Below are 20,003 nucleotides of genomic sequence, written 5' to 3'. Positions count from 1 at the left end.
TAATTAACGGCCAATCACAGCCAGCTGTGTCAGACTCTCTGAGTCTGTTATGGGTTTTTATTATTTATTCTCATCTAGCCTTCTGATGTCTTCTTTCTCTTTCTGCAGCATAGTTTTGGGATAGGATATGATATGATATAATATGATATGATATGATACGATACGATACGATACGATACGATACGATACGATACGATACAATACAATACAATACAATACAATATAATATAATATAATATAATATAATATAATATAATATAATATAATATAATATAATATAATATAATATAATATAATATAATATAATATAATATAATATAATATAATATAATATAATATATCAGCCTTCTTAGAACTTGTAGTCAATTCTCCTCTCTCTCCCCATCCTGGGGACCCTCACAACACCATAACAATTGGTGACCACAGCCATGCTGCTGGCTGAAGAAGAGTAAGAAGAGTTTAAGAAGACAAGGCTGAATGAGGGCAGCTGCCAGGCAGGACAGCACCGGCTGGAGATGGAGGGAGCAAGGCTCACCAGAGCCTTCCTCGCAGCAGATCTGAGGCAAGCCCGGCTCAGCACCGCCGGCTGTTCCCATGGCTACCCGGGAAGATAAATTGAGTTCAAGGAACCTCGTGTCGCTACATTATTTACTAAACAGACTGTCACGCTCCAAGGAAAACACAGGCGGGACCCAGTTTAGCAGCTGCGTGGGCTGGACAGACGGATGGATGCCCTCATGGCATGGAAAGGCCAAAATCCAGCTCAGCCTGAGCCTGGCAGCGTGTTAGCCACAAGCAGAGTCCAGTGTGGCCACAGCAGAGCCATGCTGGTCCTGCAAGCCACAGCTGCTTGTCCAGAAACACAGCCAGACCCTGCACCTTACACAGCCCTGGGTGCCTGAGCTGTTTATGAAAGAATCCAAAGCCTGACTGCAGGAAAGGGAAGGCCTCCCCACCTGCCAGGCTGTGCTCTGGCCAGGCCTCAAAGGCAGCAAAGAGGAAAGGGATGTGGGCACAAAGGAAAGCACAGGAGGGGAAAAGAGCATGGAGGAGTATTGCAGTGCTGTGATGAGGGGAAAAAGAATGATGCATCTGACTCCATGGATATCGAAGGCTAATTAATTATTTTATTATACTGTATTATTCTATACATCTAAAACTGGATGTGCCAAGCACCCAACCCTGCACACACTGCCCAGAATCTTGTGACTGTCCCCCAACAGTCCCAACACACACACACACCTGGCCCTGACAGGCCAAGGAAACAAAACTCCATCACTTTGGGTAAACAATCTCCATATTGCATTCTACTTTGGCACAACACAGGCACAGCAAATAAGGTAAGAATTGTGTTTTCTTTCTCTGAGGTTCAGAGAAATATTCTTGGGAAGAATTGTGCCTTGCAAATCCCAGAAATATTCTTGGGAAGAATTGTGCCTTGCTTTTCTCTGTGAAGAGAAATATGGGGCTACAGAGGAGTTGTAGGGGCGCTGGGAGAGATGAGCAGGCTTTGAGGGAAAAGGCATTGATGGAGCTTATGTTGGAAAAGTGGCTCAGCATGGCAGCACTGAGGAGAAACAAGAGGGGTCTGGGGGAAGCTGAGGCAGGGAAAGCAGGAGCAGCAGGAGGGGTTTGGCCCCATGAATGCCCCGAGGCAGCGAGGGATGAGCAGGATGAGCAGGACTGTTCTCACCACACCATGTGTTCAGTGCCGCTGTAACCCAGCCTTTCCCCTTCCCCAAAATGCTGCAGGGAGGAGCAGAAGGTGACCCAGATCGCTCTGTGGTTCACCAGCCAGCTGCACAGGGCCGCGATGCTGGGGTTCTGTGAGATGCCAGCGTCCACAGGGCCATTCTGAGGACCCTTGCAGGGGACACGTGCGGGACACAGGCAGGCCAGCAGTGCCACCGTGTGGGAGCAGGTCACCTCCCTCTGCAGGACGGGCAGCGCGCTCTGCACCGTGACAGAGAGAAATTTGAAACACAAACACACATACATCTATAAATAAACGCAGCTCTCACCCTCCCCCTGTCCCAAAACTTGAAAAGAAGGAGAGATTTATCCAGAGAAATTTTCTCAGCCAGAAACCTGCTCCTTGCTGGAAGCCAAAAGACTGTGTTGTCTCTCAAGTGATTTTCAATAATGCCCAGGAAAATAACTCTCTTTTACCAGGCACTGGAGTGAGACTGACAGGACTGTAAATACCAGGGCCTTCCTTCTTGCTCATCTTGAAAACCAGGACTTTGGCCAGCTTCCAGTGCGCAGGGACCTCTCCAGGCTCCCAAGACTTGAAAAACAATGGAGAGAGATCCTGTGATGACGGCCCAAGCATTTTCATTTCACTCTGGGATGAACCCCATAGATTTATGGGGTTAAGAATCGTGCCCCATAGATTTGTGTGCATCCAGTTGGAGCAGCAAGCCTCAAACACGTCCACTTTGGGCTGGGAGTTTATCCTGCCCCTAGTCACAGCTCCAGGGCTCATCTGATGTTAATGACAGAGGGGAAGAAGGCATTAAACATCTCTGCTTTGTCCATGTCCCTGTTTGTGAGGTGTCTGACCTCATCAAGTGCAGACTGATGTGATCTCTGAACCTCTTTTTGCTGTTAATATGTTTTAATAAGTCCTTTTTGCTGTCTTTCACAGCACTGGCAAGCTTGAACACTGATCAAGCTCTGGCCACATGAACTGTTGAACAGCATCTCCCTCATTTTCCTGTGTAACCTGTCCTTGCTTCCAAAGTCCATACACTGGGCCTTTTGTTCCCCCAGAAATGAGTCTCTATGGCAATAACCTGCATTTTCTCTCCACAGGAGTGATTCTGATATGGAATGCAGGTCAGCTTAACCTTGTTGATGCCTCCAACCTCAATGGAGCACAGTCCTCAGCACTGGTTCCACTTGCAGAGCCTGGTATCTCTGACCCAAGGGCACCTGAGAAAGTGGGGTGATCCCAGAGGAGCACACAGAGAAATGCAATTTAACCTTTCTGTGCAGCACAGAGCACTGGGAACAGCTGATTCCAGGGGAAGGCACCAGCACAGTCAGGAGTGACAAGGAAACAGTGTGAGGAGAATTCTCTCTGGGCACCACTGTCCATTTGTGACAGTATCCTGAAGCACAAGGTAAAAATCTGGCATGTAGGGGTTTAGAACAGAAATGTAATTATCATTTTTCTGGCAGCCACAAGTACTACAAAGGTGTTTTCACTGAACTTTCCAACACATTCATAGGTCCCCATCTCAGACAGTGCTGCTAACTTTGACATTGCTTCCTTCTGTTGAAAAGTGCCTTTATTATTTGGTTTCTAAGTTATAAAAATTTACTTCTTGGCCTCCAGAGCCAGCTGGTTTCCTTTCTAGTTAATGATAAAGGCTATCTTATCTGGCTTTATGGAATGCTAAACTTCAACAGCTAACAGCCATGAAGCCATATGAACTGGTTGCACCCTGGAATTTGTTGATCAGAGAAATAATTTTCCTTCAGTAATATCCAGATAATTGTCCAAACTCTAGCAGTTCTTTCCACATAGCATTTGAGCTGAAATTTTGGTAAGGAAGTAAAACTTCTTGTACTACAACAAGTCAGGAGTTCTCAACAGGAAATTAATTTTTCTATTGATGTTTTGCCATTGGAATGTAACTCCATCAGCACATTAAACTAAAACCCACCCAATTCTCTAGAAATGATCTCAGTGAAATGGATGGATTCCTCTGGAATGAAAGGCTGTTATTCTAAACAGGAAAAAAGAGGTCAAGCAGTGATCAAAGAAAGCAGGCAGTGGAAAAAGTTCCTGATTTAATGTCGCCTTTTAAATGAGAGGCAGGTATTGGCAGGTACGTGTTCCTGTCCCGCAATTCCAGCCTGGTGTCCCCTGTCCCGCACCCCTGTTCCGCTGTCGCCTGTCCATCACTCCGCTCTCTCTCTCCCCTGTCCCTCAGTCCCTCACTCCGGTCTCTCTCCCCTGTCCCTCACTCCGGTCTCTCCCCCGTCCCTCACTCCGGTCTCTCTCCCCTGTCCCTCACTCCGGTCTCACTCCGGTCTCACTCCGGTCTCTCTCCCCTGTCCCTCACTCCGGTCTCTCTCCCCTGTCCCTCACTCCGGTCTCTCCCCCGTCCCTCTCTCCGGTCTCTCTCCCTGTCCCTCTCTCCGGTCTCTCCCATGTCCCTCACTCCGGTCTCTCCCCTGTCCCTCTCTCCGGTCTCTCTCCGGTCTCTCCCCCGTCCCTCACTCCGGTCTCTCCCCCGTCCCTCACTCCGGTCTCTCTCCCCCGTCCCTCACTCCGGTCTCTCCCCCGTCCCTCACTCCGGTCTCTCCCCCGTCCCTCACTCCGCTACCGCAGCCGCGTCCCTCATCCCCACAGCAACCCCGACACGCCCCCCCCACGCGCCCTCACAGCCAATCGGAGCTGCCATCCCGCGAGTGACGGCCGCGCCACCCAATGGGCGCGGAGGCGGGAAGGCGCGGGGGCGGGCGGGGCGGGGCGCGGTGACGCCATCCCCAAGCGCGGTCCCGGTGCCGCGGCGCTGCCGGAGCTCGGCCCCGCCGCCGCCGCCGCCGCCCGGCCATGAGCCAGTTCAGCTTCGGGGCGGCCGCGCCCGGCGGCGCCTTCGGCCTGGGCGCGCCCCGAGCCGCCGCCGCCGCCACCACCACGGCCACCAGCGGCTTCTCCTTCTCCGCGCCGGCGCCCGCCCCCGCCTCCACCGGCTTCAGCTTCGGCAGCGCGGCGCCGGCGGCGGGCGGCAGCCAGCCCGCCGGGCTCTTCTCCTTCAGCAGGCCGGGCACGGCCGCGCAGCCCTCCAGCTTCAGCTTCGGCTCGGCCAGCGCGGCCCCCGCCGCCACGACAGCCGCCGCCTTCTCAATGGGGTGAGAGCCGGGCCCGGGCGGGACGGACAGGGGGACGGACAGGGGGACGGAGGGAGCGGGGTCCCGTGGGTGCCGGGCGAGGGCTCTCCGGGCAAAGCTGCTCGGAGCGAGCCCTGCCCCTTGTTGCCGGCTCCTGCCAGCGCCCTGCAGGGCTCGGCGAGCCCCGGCCCCGGCCCCGCTCCGTTCGCACGGGAGCCCCGCACGTGGGGAAGGGGATGTGCCGCGATCCCGGCCGGAACGGGGCTGCAGACGCGAGCTCGCAGAAATGCCGAAGCTCTGCTGCCCAATATCAAACGTCTCGTTCTCTCTGACCCGCATCCGGAGCGCTCTGAATGCTTTCCCCGCACTTTGGGAGGGATTTGCCGATCAGGAGAGGCGGCGAGCTCTGGAGCGGTTCTGCAGAGCTGCTGCTGGCAAAGCTCGCCAGATGGGAGCTGTGGGAAGGGAGCTCAAATGGGGACGAGCAGGAAAAAACAGCCTTGGGTAGAGGGAATGGAAATGGTGAGCTGGGAGAAGAAGGAGCAGCTGCACGTGTACTCCATAAGATGCCCTGTGGTACCTGGGTGGGTGGAGGCCATGAAGGGACAGGCAGTGGAATGAGCCCTGAGGGGGATGGCAGTGACAGCAGCTGGATGGAGTCTGTTGGCAGAACTGGGACACAGCCTGGCCAGCTGTGCATTCTCTGAAAGGAGCTTTCTGCTGTCAGCAAATGCTCAGGGAGGAAGCCAGCTGTGCACTTGGGTGGATGTGTGTCTCAATCAGAATGGCTTCATTTCTTTTCTTCTCTTCCCCAGGGCAAACACCCCAAAAGTGACCTTTGGAGCCAGCACTGCCACTCCAGCTCCTGCAATCACGGGGAGCTTTTCCTTTGGTGCCCCTGCTGCAACCAGCACCCCCTCGAGCCAGGCAGCAGCCCAGTCTGGCTTTGCCTTTGGCTCTGCTGCCAGCAGCAGCAGCAGCACGGCTGTCTCTGGGACCCCAGGAGGCTTCACCTTCTCCAGTGGCAGCACGAGCCAGGCGGGCACGGCCGGGTTCAGCATCGGCACCGCGGCTGCGCCGGCCACGGCGGCCGGGCTGAGCTTTGGCACGGCCCCTGCGGCTGCTGCCAGCACCAGCACAGCCACCCTGGCAGCTGCCACCCCCACAGCAGCGCCCTTCAGCCTCGGGGGGCAGCCCTCAGGTGGGTGAGCAGCCTGGGGGGCGTGGGGTGTCACACTGGGACACGGGGACACAGTTTGGGGTCACTGGGGTGGGGCTGTGCTGTGGGCACAGTTTGGGGTCACTGGGATGGGGCTGCAGGCACAGTTTGGGGTCACTGGGGTGGGGCTGTGCTGTGGGCACAGTTTAGGGTCACTGGGATGGGGCTGTGCTGTGGGCACAGTTTGGGGTCACTGGGATGGGGCTGCAGGCACAGTTTGGGGTCACTGGGATGGGGCTGCAGGCACAGTTTGGGGTCACTGGGATGGGGCTGTGCTGTGGGCACAGTTTGGGGTCACTGGGATGGGGCTGCAGGCACAGTTTGGGGTCACTGGGATGGGGCTGCAGACACAGTTTGGGGTCACTGGGATGGGGCTGTGCTGTGGGCACAGTTTGGGGTCACTGGGATGGGGCTGCAGGCACAGTTTGGGGTCACTGGGATGGGATGGCCCAGCCCCATCCCCAGTGGGCACAGCTGTGAGCAGCACTGACAGCAGTGAGCCATGGGGTGCCCAGGTGTGCTGAGCAACCACCAAAGGGAGCAGAGGGCACACAGGGGCAGGGCATCAACATGAGGAGGGTAAAAGATTGGGCTAAAGAACAAGCAGGGCAGATGCTTGCAGCCTTCTGCAGTGGTTTGGTCTTACTGTGTGTGGGTTGAGGCTTTCTGAAATTGTATGGTGACACTGTGCGTGTCCTGGCTATCACAGCTGTGCCCTGTGCTGTGACTCAGCCTCGGGGGGCAGCTGGGGGCTGGAGCCTTTGGCATGGGTGTATCTGGGGATGCAGTGGGGGTTTGGCTCTGCAGCCCCTGGCTTGTGCTGGGGCCAGAGGTGTTTCTGACAGGCTGTCCAGGGGCTGCAGTGCTGGGCAGCACTTGCTCTTTAGCCTGGAGGAAGGAATGCCATCTTTTCTTTTTGCTCTTGGTTCCAGGCCTGACCTTTGGGGCTCAGCCTTCATCAGCAGCCACCAGTACAAGCACAGCAACACTGACCACAAGCACCAGCCAGGCACCAACCCTGAGCTTTGGAGCCAAGCTGGGAGGTAGGGAGCTGTTCTAGAAAACAATTCCTCAAGGCTTTGGGGACTCTGCTCTCCTCCTGGCTGTAGCTGTCTGTTGGAAGCAGACAAATCTCTTAGACTGGGGTGTGGGAAGGGGCCACAAGTGTTTGTTCCTGTGGGTTTGCCCTGGCAGTGGGGATCTGTGACAGTTCCCAGAGCCTTTGGACACTGTGTCCTGTGGTTCTGATTGTGTCCCTCATGCCAGATTCTGTTCTGTGCTTGTTTGGGGAGCACAGGGGAAGGGAGGCACAATCTTAAAGGGGCAGATGGTGCAAGACAAGGAGTGGAGGGAGAATAAGAGGGTAAGGGGGTTGAAATGCTGCCATGGCCCAGAACCAGGTGTGGCTGGGCAGTTGGTGTCACCCTCCCAGCAGGGCTGTTGTGCAGGGGGTGGGAGCTCAGTGTGCTCTGCTTGTTCACCTGGAGCTGTTTGTCCCTGCAGTGACATCCACAGCTGCCAGCACGGCCTCCACCACCAGCACCACCTCAGTGCTGGGCTCCACGGGGCCCTCCTTGTTTGCATCTGTGGCAACTTCTTCAGCCCCAGCCTCCTCCAGCACCACGGGCCTCTCACGTGAGTCTCTGCAGGCAGGTTTGGCCCTGGGGCCATGCAGGGGCAGCCAGGGGGCTGGGGCTGCTCCCCTGGGGCTGGGGGTGCTGCTGCTGCTTCCTTAGGGCTGCTGCTGCTCTCCTGGGGCTGGGGCTGGTGCAGGGAGAGAGGAGCAGGCTGGGCACAGCTTCTCCAAGGGCCCTGCATGCCATGGCTCATGCCACCTGTCAATGGTGTCTTCTCTTCACAGTGGGTGCCACCTCCACTGGTTCCACTGGGACAGCCACTCTGGGGACACTTGGCTTTGGATTGAAGGTTCCTGGAACCACAGCTGCCACCACAAGCACTGCCACTGGTAGGAGCAGGGTGCTGAAAGGCACTGAAGGGAAGGGACACTGAATTCAGTGCTCTGTACAGGTGTAAAGGGCCATGGTAGAGTAGGAGCAGAGCAGCTGTGATTTCCAAAGCCCTCAAGTAACTGAAAACAGCACCGTCTGTCTTTCTCTGATCCTTTTCCATCTCCTTGTGAAAACACAGAAGTTCTCTCATGCACTCAGAGGTGCAGGGGAGGAGCTGGGTGTGCTGGCAGTTCTTGGTTCCAGCAGTAAAACACGGGGATATTGACAAGGGGCTGGGCATGTTTGCATTCCCTCCTTGACTGATGTAGGATTTGCTGCTGTTCCCTTCAGAGGGATCTGCTGCAGCTCCTGTAGCCATGGGCACCCTGGAGCTGCTCTGGTTTGAGAGGTGCCAGCTGTGTCCCCTTCTGCTGCCTGACTTGGATCTCTTCCTGCAGGGACAACTTCTGCTTCTGGCTTCCCTTTGAACCTGAAGCCATTGACCACCACAGGTGCCATTGGAGCTGTGACCTCCACAGCTGCCACAACCACAGCCACCACAGCCAGGTGGGAGTTTGCTGCCATTGACCCTTTCCTGCCTGGGCTGGAGCAGCTGCAGGGCTCAGGCTGGGCTCTGGAGGAGGGAGGGGAGATCAGTGAGAGCTGTGCTGTTTGTCTGTGCTGACCTCGTGTCCTGTGCTGCCCTCCCTCCCCTCAGTGCCCCCCCAGTGATGACTTATGCCCAGCTGGAGAGTTTGATCAACAAGTGGAGCCTGGAGCTGGAGGACCAAGAGAAGCACTTCCTGCACCAGGCCACACAAGTCAATGCCTGGGACCGCATGCTGATCGAGAACGGGGAGAAGGTGAGGAGGCCTCCAGAGCAACCCCCTTCTGCTGGCTTGGCTCCTGCATGGCCCTGTCACAGGGGCAACAGGCATCTAGAACATGGTACAAATAGCTGGGAGCTCCCCTGGGTGCTTCTCACAGTCTCTGTGTGTGTGTGTCTGCTCTGGGCTTTAGGCCTTGGAGCTGGCAATTGTTCTGTGCCATTGCTCTGTGATACCAGCTTCTCTTAGGGGAGATTATTCCAAGCTTATTCCATTATTGGAGTGGAATAGGGAGGAGAAATAAGGCATAAGGGAGGATCGTTCCTCCCTTATTCCTTATTTTGGTCTGTAAATCTTTGTGGCCATCTCTCATTTCTACCAGAACTTCCATGGTGCTGTCTTCTCCCTCCCACCTCTCTTTGCAGAGCTGACTTTGTGGTTTTCAAGGTGTAATGAAATGTCTTCTGTTTCCAGATTACTTCACTACACAGAGAAGTAGAGAAGGTGAAGGTTGACCAGAAGAGGTAGGAGACCATGAGAACTTGCAATGATTTGATTTCTTCTCTGCCTTGTCCTGCCTGGCTGTGGGACAGCTCTGCCATGTCTGCAACATGAAAGGGAAGCAGTTGGCATTTCTCTTTGCAGACTGGATCAGGAACTGGACTTCATTCTGTCCCAGCAGAAGGAGCTGGAGGACTTGCTGACCCCTCTGGAGGAGTCTGTGAAGGAGCAGAGCGGGACCATCTACCTGCAGCACGCGGATGAGGAGCGGGAGAGGACGTGAGGCACCGACCTGCTGGGGCTGGCATGGGCACTGGGCTGGCTCACAGCAGCCAGTGGGACATGGAGCTGGGATGGGGACAGGACTGAACAAGCAGTGGCTGCTGTCAGATATTTAATCCTGTTCTATGCATTGCAAGTTAGAGTTTACTCTTTAGAAACCAGAACAGTGAGTGGAAGCCCTTGAATCAGCTTGAAAAGCACTTTGGATGTTGGTGTAATCAGCTCTCTGGGAAGAGGTTACTAATATTGGCATAATCTTGGGAAGTTAATGGGTTCTTCAGTGCCAGCAGTGGTGAGAGCAGAGAACTCTGTGTGGCACGAGCCCCCTCGTAAGGCTTTAGGGATGCATCATGGCAGGGTAATTAAAGGCAGTGTTTGTCTGGTTCGAGGGATAAGGCATCTTGAATCCAGGCTTGCTCCTTCTTTCAGTCCCCACAAAGCCTTGCAGGAAGTCCTCCACTCTCCTGCTTGTTTGTAGATCAAGGGAGAGAGGGGCTACGAGTCTCTTCGTGTGGGTGTGGAGCCTCTCTGGCTGCTGTTCCCAAGTCTCTGCCAGCCTTGGCTGCAGACATGGAAGCTCATTCTGATTGCCCACAGTTGCTGTGACTGCAAGCAGCTCTTCAGAGTTTTCTTTACCCATTCTGATCTTGGTTCCTGTGTGTTCTGCAGCTACAAACTGGCTGAAAACATCGATGCTCAGCTGAAGCGCATGGCACAGGATCTGAAGGACATCACTGAGCACCTGAACACATCCAGGGGCCCAGCAGACACAAGTGATCCTGTAAGTGCAAGCTTCTTTCTTTATGATTTATATTAATTTGATCTTAATGCTCCTTATGGCTGTACTCAGCAGATTTTTTTTCAGTATAAGTTTCACTTCAGTATTGCAGATTGAGTTTTTCCACATTCATTTTGAATTTTGCCACTCAAGCCTGAGGTGATCAATGTTCTCCTGGTTCCTAGGGCTAAATTAAAATATGCAAAGCCACAGGCATATCATCTAAACTGTGCAGTTTTCTTGCTGGTAAGGAGCAGCAAAATAGCAGCATTGCTGCACACACTTCCCTGGCCAAGTGGCTGCTGCCTTAGTGAAGCTGGGCAAGGAGAAACTTGCCTTTGACTCCTCTTGCTGTTTATGCTGTCTCACAGCTGACTTGCACTTTCTCTTTCTACTCAGCTTCAGCAGATCTGTAAAATTCTGAATGCACACATGGATTCCCTGCAGTGGATTGACCAGAATTCAGGTGAGCTTTGTCCTGCAGCCTTCTGGGAATGTGAATGGGAAGCAGGACCCTGTGTGTGGGTGTTTGCCCATCCCTGAATTCCTGAGGATGCCTGAGGAGTGTTCCTCCTCACCTTCAGTGGCACTGTCCCTTCTGGGCTTGAAGTCTCCTGCTGTGCCTGATTAGAGGCCTCTGCTCAGAAGTTACTGCTGCCAACTGCTGCTGTTTTACCAAAAAAGCCTTCCCAAAATGTTTTTCTTTTTCCTGCAAGCAAAACTGTGCAGGGTTGTGTTCTGGGGTGACTGTGACATTATTCCCTTGTTTCTGCCACAGCTGTGCTGCAGAGGAAGGTGGAAGAGGTGACCAAGGTTTGTGAGAGTCGCCGCAAGGAGCAGGAGCGCAGCTTTAGGATCACCTTTGATTGAAACATTACCAAGTTCAAAGGATGGACATAAACACATCTGTTTTCTGTGCAGGTTTTGAGATCCAAAATGATGACCTGGCTTTTGTTTCCTTTTCTTGCAATAAAATGTGTTGTTTGTTCCCAAAGGTGATCTTTGTTGTGTGGGACAGGAGTAGCTGCCTGACGTTTGTGGCAAAGTCTGGTCTCTGTGCTTTAGCTCTGCATGCAGACTGGTGAGATACAGAAATGCTGCTTTGGAGGGCTTGGAGTCCAGAGGAGCCAGCAGAGCTGGGAGGCTCCCAGGACTGAGGTGTGGACACAGTTCTGCAGCAGCAGAGTGCAGCACACTTGGCTCTAGAGGACTTAGGACTATGAACAGCAATAAGCACACACTAAGGAAATATCACAATAAGTGCATTTATTTACCTGGCCTCTTCCCTCCCTCTTTGCCACAGTGTGTGGGCACTGCCCAGCTCTCAAGAAGAGCCCAGCTCCTCCCAGTCTGGTCCTGCATGTGGGCTCCCAGCAGTCCTGCATTGTCCCAGGTTCATCCACAGCTCACTGAACTCCACAAGGCTGCTGGTTCTCCATCCCTCACGTGGCAGGAGCGTTCTCTGCAGCAGAGGAGCTGGGGATGGCAGAGTCAGCCTCTGACAAGTGCTTCCTGCTTTTCCCAAAGGCAATGACCAAGGGCTTCCCCTGCAGCTTGTACCCGTTCAGCAGCTGCAGGGCTCTCTGGGCTGACTCTGTGTCTGCAAGGAGAGGGGGACACAGGGTCATCCTATGGGTGTTCCCATCTCCTGGCCCCTCAGCCTGGTCTGACATGTGGGATGAACACTGAATATGACAGACTGCATCACTTCTGCCCTGGTAAATCCCCTTCCAACCCAGAGAAAGGACCGTGGCACAACAGGAAAACAAAAGGAGTAAATTCCCCTGCTTCCTCTTGGAAAGCAGTGCTCTGTAGGAGGATGTGGCACCTTTGGGAGTCAGGAAGAACAGAGAGGCACAAGGCAGGAACTCACCAGGGAAGGTGATGAAGGCCTGGTCCCTCATGCGGCCGCTCAGGAGGCGGAACTGGATCAGGGGACTGTCCTCCCTCTGGAACCGGGCAAACAGGGACACCAGGTCCCTCACTGTCACTCGGGGGCCCAGGTTCTTCAAATACAGCACCTGGAACACACACAGGGTCAGCCAGCCTTTGCCATGCAGACACACCTTCCAACCTGCACAGCTCAAGGTGTGAATTAGCTCAACCCTCACACCCACGTGCTAATGATGGCATTTAGAGGACATGTGGGTGTACAGAGAAAGGCAGCTCTGAAATCAAGGCACCACCCTGCTTGCCTGCATCAAGAACTGACAGTTTCAGTTTATTATAAAACAGTTCAATTTATTTATAAAACAGTTTATTCAGTTCACTCTGTTTATTTCTAAAATGCAATAATCTCCAGCTACCAGACAGAAGAGTCTGAATAAAGTGACAGCAGGACTCAGCCAGGCCCAAACAGACAGAGCACATAAACAGGTGAGCTGCTGGAGCCAGGGAGGGCTGGGCTCACAGGTACAGCTCTTTGCCAGGCTGGTGCCTTCCCATCAGAGCCCAAAGTCCCTCTTCCCCCCACATTGGAGGCTCCTCTCCCCCTTGGCCTGCAGGATCAGCCCAGCAACTCCAAGGCAACAGCAAAGAGGAGCCTTTGCCTCCTGACACAGCTTCAGGGCATCCTGCTGAGCAGGGATAAACCCTGGATCATGTCAGCTTACCCTGCTGGGCTCCCCTGGATGGTAGGATGAGAACCTGGGGATTTTCCGCAGTTCCTCCTCTGAGAGGCGGTTCCTGAGGATCTCCTCTTCTGGGACAAACTCAACTGGCTCTTTGATAACCACAGGCCTGGGAGGGGACTGCTGGGGCTCTGCTGCAGAAACACTGGGACTTGCTGCCTGTTCTGCTTGCTCCTCCTGCTCTGGAGGTGGTGACTCCTTAGTCCTAGACCCCTGTGGGGTGGGGGACGAGCAGGGGTCATTTGTAGCAGACTGGACTTTTTCAGGGCACTTCTTGCTCAGCAGCTCTTGGTAAACACTCTCCAGATGAACCATGGGGTCCTTTTCATCTGTTCCCCTCTTTTGAGTGTCATCTAATTCAGAACAGAGATACATGGTAACTATCACCAATAGCCTGGAAAACACACAGAGGGCAAGCAGAGACACAGAAAGGAGAAACCCCATTTCACCCCAGCCTCCGTGCCCAGGCCCTGCAGGCTGTTGAAAACAGCCCCAGCAAGTGCTGGTCCCCAGCTCAGGATGAACCTGCAGAGAGCAGCAGCTCCACCTGTGCTACATCAGAGCTCTTTTCAGAGATGCCCTCGCTTATCTGCAGCCACATTTCAGCACTTTCTAGTGACTCCTTCAACACACCTTCCTCCTCCTGCATGTGCAGCAAGGATGGGCCATGCTGCCCTCCTGTACCACTGCCTGGAATAGGAACACTTGGATTTCAAGGACATCAGATTAAGTTCCTGGGTTTAAAAAGGTCCATGACATGGACTGATCAATGATCTCTTCTAATTCTCTTTAGTGGAAATGAGGACAAATGTGAGAGTAGCATCTCCCAGCCTTCAACTGGACCCAGTTCCCCTTCAGGGATGAGGCTTTAACAAGTCATTCCTCCTCTTACCTGCTCTGTGCCTTTGCTCCCTTCTCCCTCCACAGATAAGGAACAATCCCCAGTCCCACCCAGGCACTTTGCTTAACTCAGACCTCGAGGCTCTACCAAAGCATCACCCAGCTCCTCTCCCACACCCCAAGCTGCTCTGCACTACATGCAACACCTCAAGGAGACCCAGAAATTCACTTTTGTGATGGTGGTCACAGGGGTCTTATGTCGAAGGAAGAGATGAGGATCTGACTCCATATTTCAGAAGGCTTGATTTATAATTTTAAGATATATATTTCATTAACACTATACTAAAAGATTAGAAGGAAAAGTTCTCAGAAGGCTGGCTAAGCTAAGAATAGAAAGGAATGAATAACAAAGGTCTGTGGCTCAGACAGAGACCTGAGCTATCTGGGCTGTGACTGGCCATTAATTATAAACATTTAAGATGGGCCAATCACAGATGCACCTGTTGCATTCCACAGCAGCAGATAACCATTGTTTACATTTTCTTCCTGAAGCTTCTTAGCTTCTCAGCAGGAAAAAAATCTTAATGAAAGGATTTTCATGAAAAGATGCCTGTGACCCACTTTAAAAGCAGGCACTTTCCTTAACCAGGCACTTTGCTTAACTCAGACCTCTAGGCTCCACCAAAGCATGACCCAGCTTCCCTCCCACACCCTGAGCTGCTCTGCACTACATGCAACACCTCGAGGAGACCTAGAAATACACTTTAAAACCCTCTAACTTCTCTTAAAAGAGAACCAACACTGCCTGCTCCTGTAAGGGATGAAAATATCTCCTCCCACACAGCACCAAAGCAGAACCACATCCTCAGAGACAGGCGGCCAGACAGAACCGTGTGGGGCTGGCTGTGTGTGCAGGAGGAGCCCTGGCTGGGGGCGGCACCTTGGTGGTAGAGGGCCCTGAGGAAGGAGTGGCGGTCTGTGCCCTGGAACAGCGCCTGCTCGATCTCCATCTCCCGCCGGCTCAGCTGCTTGCTGCCCGCGAAGCGCTGCGGCAGCGCCAGGATGCGGCGCCGCTCCTCCAGCTTCTCCCGGATGGCATCCAGCCGCTCCTGCGTGGCCTCGGGGGCTGCCCCCAGCCCCGAGCCCTGCAAAACAGCACAGCAACATCAGCGACAGCACGGGCTGCTCCCCAGAGCCAGCCAAATGCCCCAACCCTGCAAAACAGCACAGCAACATCAGCGACAGCCCGGGCTGCTCCCCAGAGCCAGCCAAATGCCCCAACCCTGCAAAACAGCACAGCAACATCAGCGACAGCACGGGCTGCTCCCCAGAGCCAGCCAAATGCCCCAACCCTGCAAAACAGCACAGCAACATCAGCGACAGCCCGGGCTGCTCCCCAGAGCCAGCCAAATGCCCCAACCCTGCAAAACAGCACAGCAACATCAGCGACAGCACGGGCTGCTCCCCAGAGCCGGCCAAACGGCACAGCCCCGATCCCAAGCACAGCTGGGAGCAGCAACTCCGGTATTTTCTTAGATGCCCACTGCTGGAAGGAATGAATGAATCTGACTCCATGTTCTTTGAAGGCTAATTCAGTCACTGCACCACCATCCTCTGGCAGTTCTTCCCCACACCTACAGCATCTCCAAGCTCTTATTCAGTAACCCTGAGAACCTTATTTGCTGAAAAGTGGACCCCCAGCTGCTGCTTGGCACCTGAGAGGAGATTTATGATGAACACTAAACCCCAACCAGCACCACTGAGCCAGCTTCCAGAAACCACCGAGGAATTGCTGCACAGCTGAGAGTAGGGAGCATCCCTGGGCAAACAAACCTCACTGCAGAGGCCACTTCATGCTGCCAAAGCACACTGCAGCTGCTGGAAGGGCACTTTGCTCCATCAGAACACACTTTCATGGGGCTGGGGGTGCGTTTTCTGCTCTCAAGCTCACTTTGAGAATTACTGTGGCAGATCCTTCTGCCTCAGGCAACAAACCAGGCTTTCTCTGTGCACTGAGCACAGCCCAACAGAGCTCCCCATGGTAGCTCTGCCCCACATCTGCACAGCTTCTGCCATTCACCATTGCACAGCTTCCCCCAGGCACAAAAGCTGTTTATAGGAAAAGCAATTCCCGGAAATCATTTGTTGTACTTTGTTTTCAAAAAAGCTGCCACTTAGCAGCTGAAAATAACAGAAATCTGCACTCAGTACTCTGCCAAGAGCTCCCCAGGCAATCTGAAGTTCTGTCTCAGCTGACATTATTCATCACTCATGGTGGAATATTTCACTCAGGGCCTCCACCTCCAAAGCTGCACATCACTACCTGACTTAGGCTTTATCCATAAATATTCTCCTCTCAGAACCTGTAGAAGACATACCCTGATGTCACCCTCTTTTTTTCTGTCAGAGGAGTGTTTTCCATACAAATGTTTTTTTCTGAACGTCCCAGAATACATTTCATACTAAATATAACAGCTGGTACTGACGACATTGATTTTCATTGCTAAATTAACACCACTCCTCTCTGCACCAAGCTTTAATCAGGCCACACTAGGGCTGGATTTGCATTTAAACACCAAAGCAAGTCATGACTTCAGCTGAAAAGAGGCAAGGCCCTGCATACCACAGACAACTCTCTCCTGCACACAGCTATCACTCAGGGAGAGGAGACAAAGGGAAGCCAAGGATCAGCCCAAGTCCTGGTTTGCATTTTCTAGTTTGGTAAATTAAGAGCAGGATGCTCCAGTGCACCTGACATAGGACAACCACAAAAGCCTCTTGTGTCTGGAATGTGAAAAAATAAAGGTGAAGGTGGGAAAAGGGGAAAAACCTGCTGGAAGAGCACCCAGGGAGGAGCCCAGGCAGTGCCACCACACTCTTGGTCTGAGAGCTCTGCACCATTTTCATGTGGCTGTCCCAGGGCCCCTGAAGGACCTGCAAGCCCCTAAGGAGAGCACTCCCTACAAAGAGCCATCCCAAATCACCAATGGGAGCCAGGGATCTGTCAGGATACTCAAAGCAGGATGTTGAGGTGTTTTGAAATATTTTCTCCTTCCCTTCTAGCATTTAAATCCTTCATACATAGATATAAACAGGTGAAATTATTTGTTTCAGATCAAGGCAGAGGCAGTAATATCCTCACATCCTGCTGTGTTCCAAAGGACCCAGTCCTGCCTCCACCACAGCTTTTAACACCAACCATTCCACCAAAGAAAAGAGGCCAGAGGAAATGTAGGACAGTGCTGGGATACAGGAGTGGCCATTCTTTACCAATGGCTTACAAAGGACTGGAATTTTCTACCAGAGTGCCACAGGGTCAGAGGAAGCTGACCACCCTCAGGTGAGAGCAGACCATGCCCACCTGTCACTGCCACATTTTCTGGAAAAATCCTTTTGCCAGGATTTCTTCTCCTGGAAAGCTGAGAAGCCTCAGAGAGAAATGAAAACAATAATTATCTGATTGCTTCTCCTGTGCTTTGCTGCTTTGGAATGTGGTCTGGAGATTGTTTATCAACTGGTCATTGTTTGATTGGTTTCATGTGAATTGTTTTAACTTAATCACCAATCACCATCAACTGTGCTGGACTCTGAGGAGTCAGTCAGGAGTTTTTCATTATCATTCTTGTTAAGCCTTCTGTCTGTATTCTTTCTCTTTCTTTAGTATAGATAATATAATATAATATAATATAATATAATATAATATAATATAATATAATATAATATAATATAACATAATATAATATAATATAATATAATATAATATAATATAATATAATATAATATAATATAATAGTGACAGTGTTCACAGGGGTCCAAGGATGAGGGAAGAGACGAGGATCTGACTCCATGTTTCAGAAGGCTTGATTTATTATTTTATGATATGTATTATATTAAAGCTATACTAAAACAATAGAAGAAAGGATTTCATCAGAAGGCTAGCTAAGAATAGGAAAAAAAAATGATAACAAAAGCTTGTGGCTTGGACAGAGTCCAAGCTAGCTGACTGTGATTGGCCATTAATTAGAAACAACTCTATGAGACCAATCACAGATCCACTTGTTACATTCCACAGCAGCAGATAACCATTGTTTACATTTTGTTCTTGAAGCCTCTCAGCTTCTCAGGAAGAAAAATTCTAAAGAAAAAAAAAATTCATAAAAGATGTCTGTAAATATCATACAATATATCATATCAATCATATCATATCATATCATATCCTTCTGAGAACATGGAGTCAGATTCTCCATTCCTCCTTCTTTGGGACCCCAGAAAGCAGCACACCCACCTTCCTTGCTGAATCCTGGTTCTTCCAGAGCAGGATCTCTGAGTCAGAGAGCCCCAGCTCCCGGAGAGAGGAGGTTTCCTTGTCACTCTCCTGCAGGGCCTGGAACTGGGACAGGCTCAAAGCCCCCGCAGCCTCTTCCCCAAAGGGTTTGTAAAAAGCTGCAGGGCCAAAGCATCTCCGCTTGGACTTGCACCTGTGAGCCAAAGGAACAGCACAATCAGCTCAGCTCTGAGGCACAGGGGGCAGCAAGGGGCTGCTGTCGCCCAAAGCACACCAGATCAGGACTCACTGCTCGATGGAGACACTGGTGTCCAGCTGGTGGTGGAGGAGGCTCTTGAGCTGCCTCTCCCCTTCTGTCTCCAGGTCCTCCAGGAGGAGCTCATCGCTGGACAGGCTGCTGTTCACCCTGGGCGCACAAACACAGCACAGGCATGAGAAATCGGGCAACAGGAGAAACACTGCTCAACACACACCCCTGCTACAGCTCCTCCACCTCCTGGGCTGTTTTTACGGGATTTAAAAACACAAGGAACCAAAAGTACTTGACCAAAACTCCCTTTAACATTACTAGAAAAGTCAACAGATTTGGGATTCCTTTGAGAACATTAAAGTACCCCAAGGAATCTTCGGGTGTTTTTGTGTTGGTGGGGTGGTTGTTTGTTCACTTTAAAATGGGATGCCATCATTTTTAGAGACCAAAATCATATGCATCTAGATGCAAGATGATGCATAACTTCCATTCAAACACAGCATCTAGCAGTGTCTGGCTAGTTTCACGTGAGTCAGGCAAGAAAGAAGCGAAACCGCGACGCCGAAACGAAACTGAGACTTTCAGCAGCGCTTTTCCCTTTCCGGGGTCACCAGCTCCGGAGCAGAGAGCCCGCAAACCCCAAACCCAGCCCAGAGACAGATCCACCCCAGAGCCAGACTCGGCCCCAGCCCCGCCCGGGCCGTGCCGCGCTCCCGTTCCCCCCGCTCCGGCCGCAGCACCGGGGCTGGCACCGGGCCCAGGCCGTGCCCGGTAGCCCGTGTGGGCTCTCTGGGCACCCGGGAGCTGCGGCTGCCCCGCTCACCGCCGCATGGCCCCGCCGCTCCGCACCGCCAGCGCCTGAGGGGAGCGCCGGGAGCCGCCCCGGAAGGAGCGGCCGGGCCGGGGCCGCGGGGCTGGCACCGAGCGGGGCCCCGGGGCTGCTGCACCGAGCGGTGCCCGCTGTGGGGTGAGCGGGGACAGGGGACAGGCACACCCCAGAAACAGCTGCACCCCTCTGCAGCTGAACGGAGAGGGAATATTGAATGCGGGGCTGAGAGAGGCACCGGAAGAGATCGCTCGTCAGATGGCGTCACGGGCACAACAGGCTGAGCGGAGAGGGGAAAAACGCCAAGCGCTTGGGTTTGAAATTTTAACAGTTTAATGGTAATAAAGTGGTTATAAAAATAGCAATGTAATTAGCAATATAAATAAAAAATAAATAATAATAATTTTGGACAATAAGAGACAATAGAAACAAAGAGTTATGGACAGTCCGGCTACCTCTTTCTGGGCAAAATAAGCCCGAAAAAGGACCTACGTTAACAGAGGATTAACCCTTAAAAACAATAACCTGTTGCATATTCATACACGATGCATAAATTCAATTCAAACAAAGGATTCTGTCTCGTCAGTGTCAACTTCTTCCTCTGAATCCTAAGAGCATCGTTAAACCAGAGGAGGTGGGAAGAAGTTCGTTTCTTCTGATAATGGAGCAATAAATTCTTTTTCTCTAAAAGATTTAGGTGTCCTGTGGCTGCTATCTCGCTGCAAGTCCTTACTTAAAGTATCTTACACAGCAGTTTCTATTTTAACATTT

The 20,003-nt window shown here is 52.4% G+C and overlaps 2 protein-coding genes across 2 annotated transcripts; one reads left to right on the top strand and one right to left on the bottom strand.

Moving 5' to 3' along the window:
- The first annotated feature begins 4,567 nt into the window (after nt 1-4,567).
- Nucleotides 4,568-11,395, top strand: LOC131088378 (nuclear pore glycoprotein p62-like). Its single transcript, XM_058032389.1, has 12 exons — nt 4,568-4,866; nt 5,661-6,046; nt 6,997-7,107; nt 7,568-7,699; nt 7,926-8,030; nt 8,472-8,580; nt 8,732-8,876; nt 9,315-9,364; nt 9,486-9,620; nt 10,293-10,404; nt 10,801-10,867; nt 11,180-11,395. The coding sequence occupies exons 1-12, from the start codon at nt 4,568-4,570 to the stop codon at nt 11,269-11,271; spliced, it is 1,743 nt and encodes a 580-aa protein (XP_057888372.1). The 3' UTR covers nt 11,272-11,395.
- Nucleotides 11,396-11,659: 264 nt separating this feature from the next.
- RBM41 (RNA binding motif protein 41) lies at nt 11,660-19,244 on the bottom strand. Its single transcript, XM_058032404.1, has 7 exons — nt 19,230-19,244; nt 18,446-18,562; nt 18,157-18,349; nt 14,812-15,016; nt 13,014-13,384; nt 12,275-12,422; nt 11,660-12,001 (listed from the first exon to the last, which is right to left on the bottom strand). Exons 1-7 carry the CDS (start codon nt 19,235-19,237, stop codon nt 11,844-11,846), a joined length of 1,200 nt encoding a protein of 399 aa, XP_057888387.1. The 5' UTR covers nt 19,238-19,244; the 3' UTR covers nt 11,660-11,843.
- Between the last annotated feature and the right edge of the window lie 759 nt (nt 19,245-20,003).

Source organism: Melospiza georgiana, chromosome 12 (genome assembly GCF_028018845.1).
Source record: "Melospiza georgiana isolate bMelGeo1 chromosome 12, bMelGeo1.pri, whole genome shotgun sequence".
NCBI classification, from domain to species: domain Eukaryota; kingdom Metazoa; phylum Chordata; class Aves; order Passeriformes; family Passerellidae; genus Melospiza; species Melospiza georgiana.
Note: the sequence above shows the minus strand (reverse complement) of the source record. Positions and strands in the feature narration are given on the sequence as shown.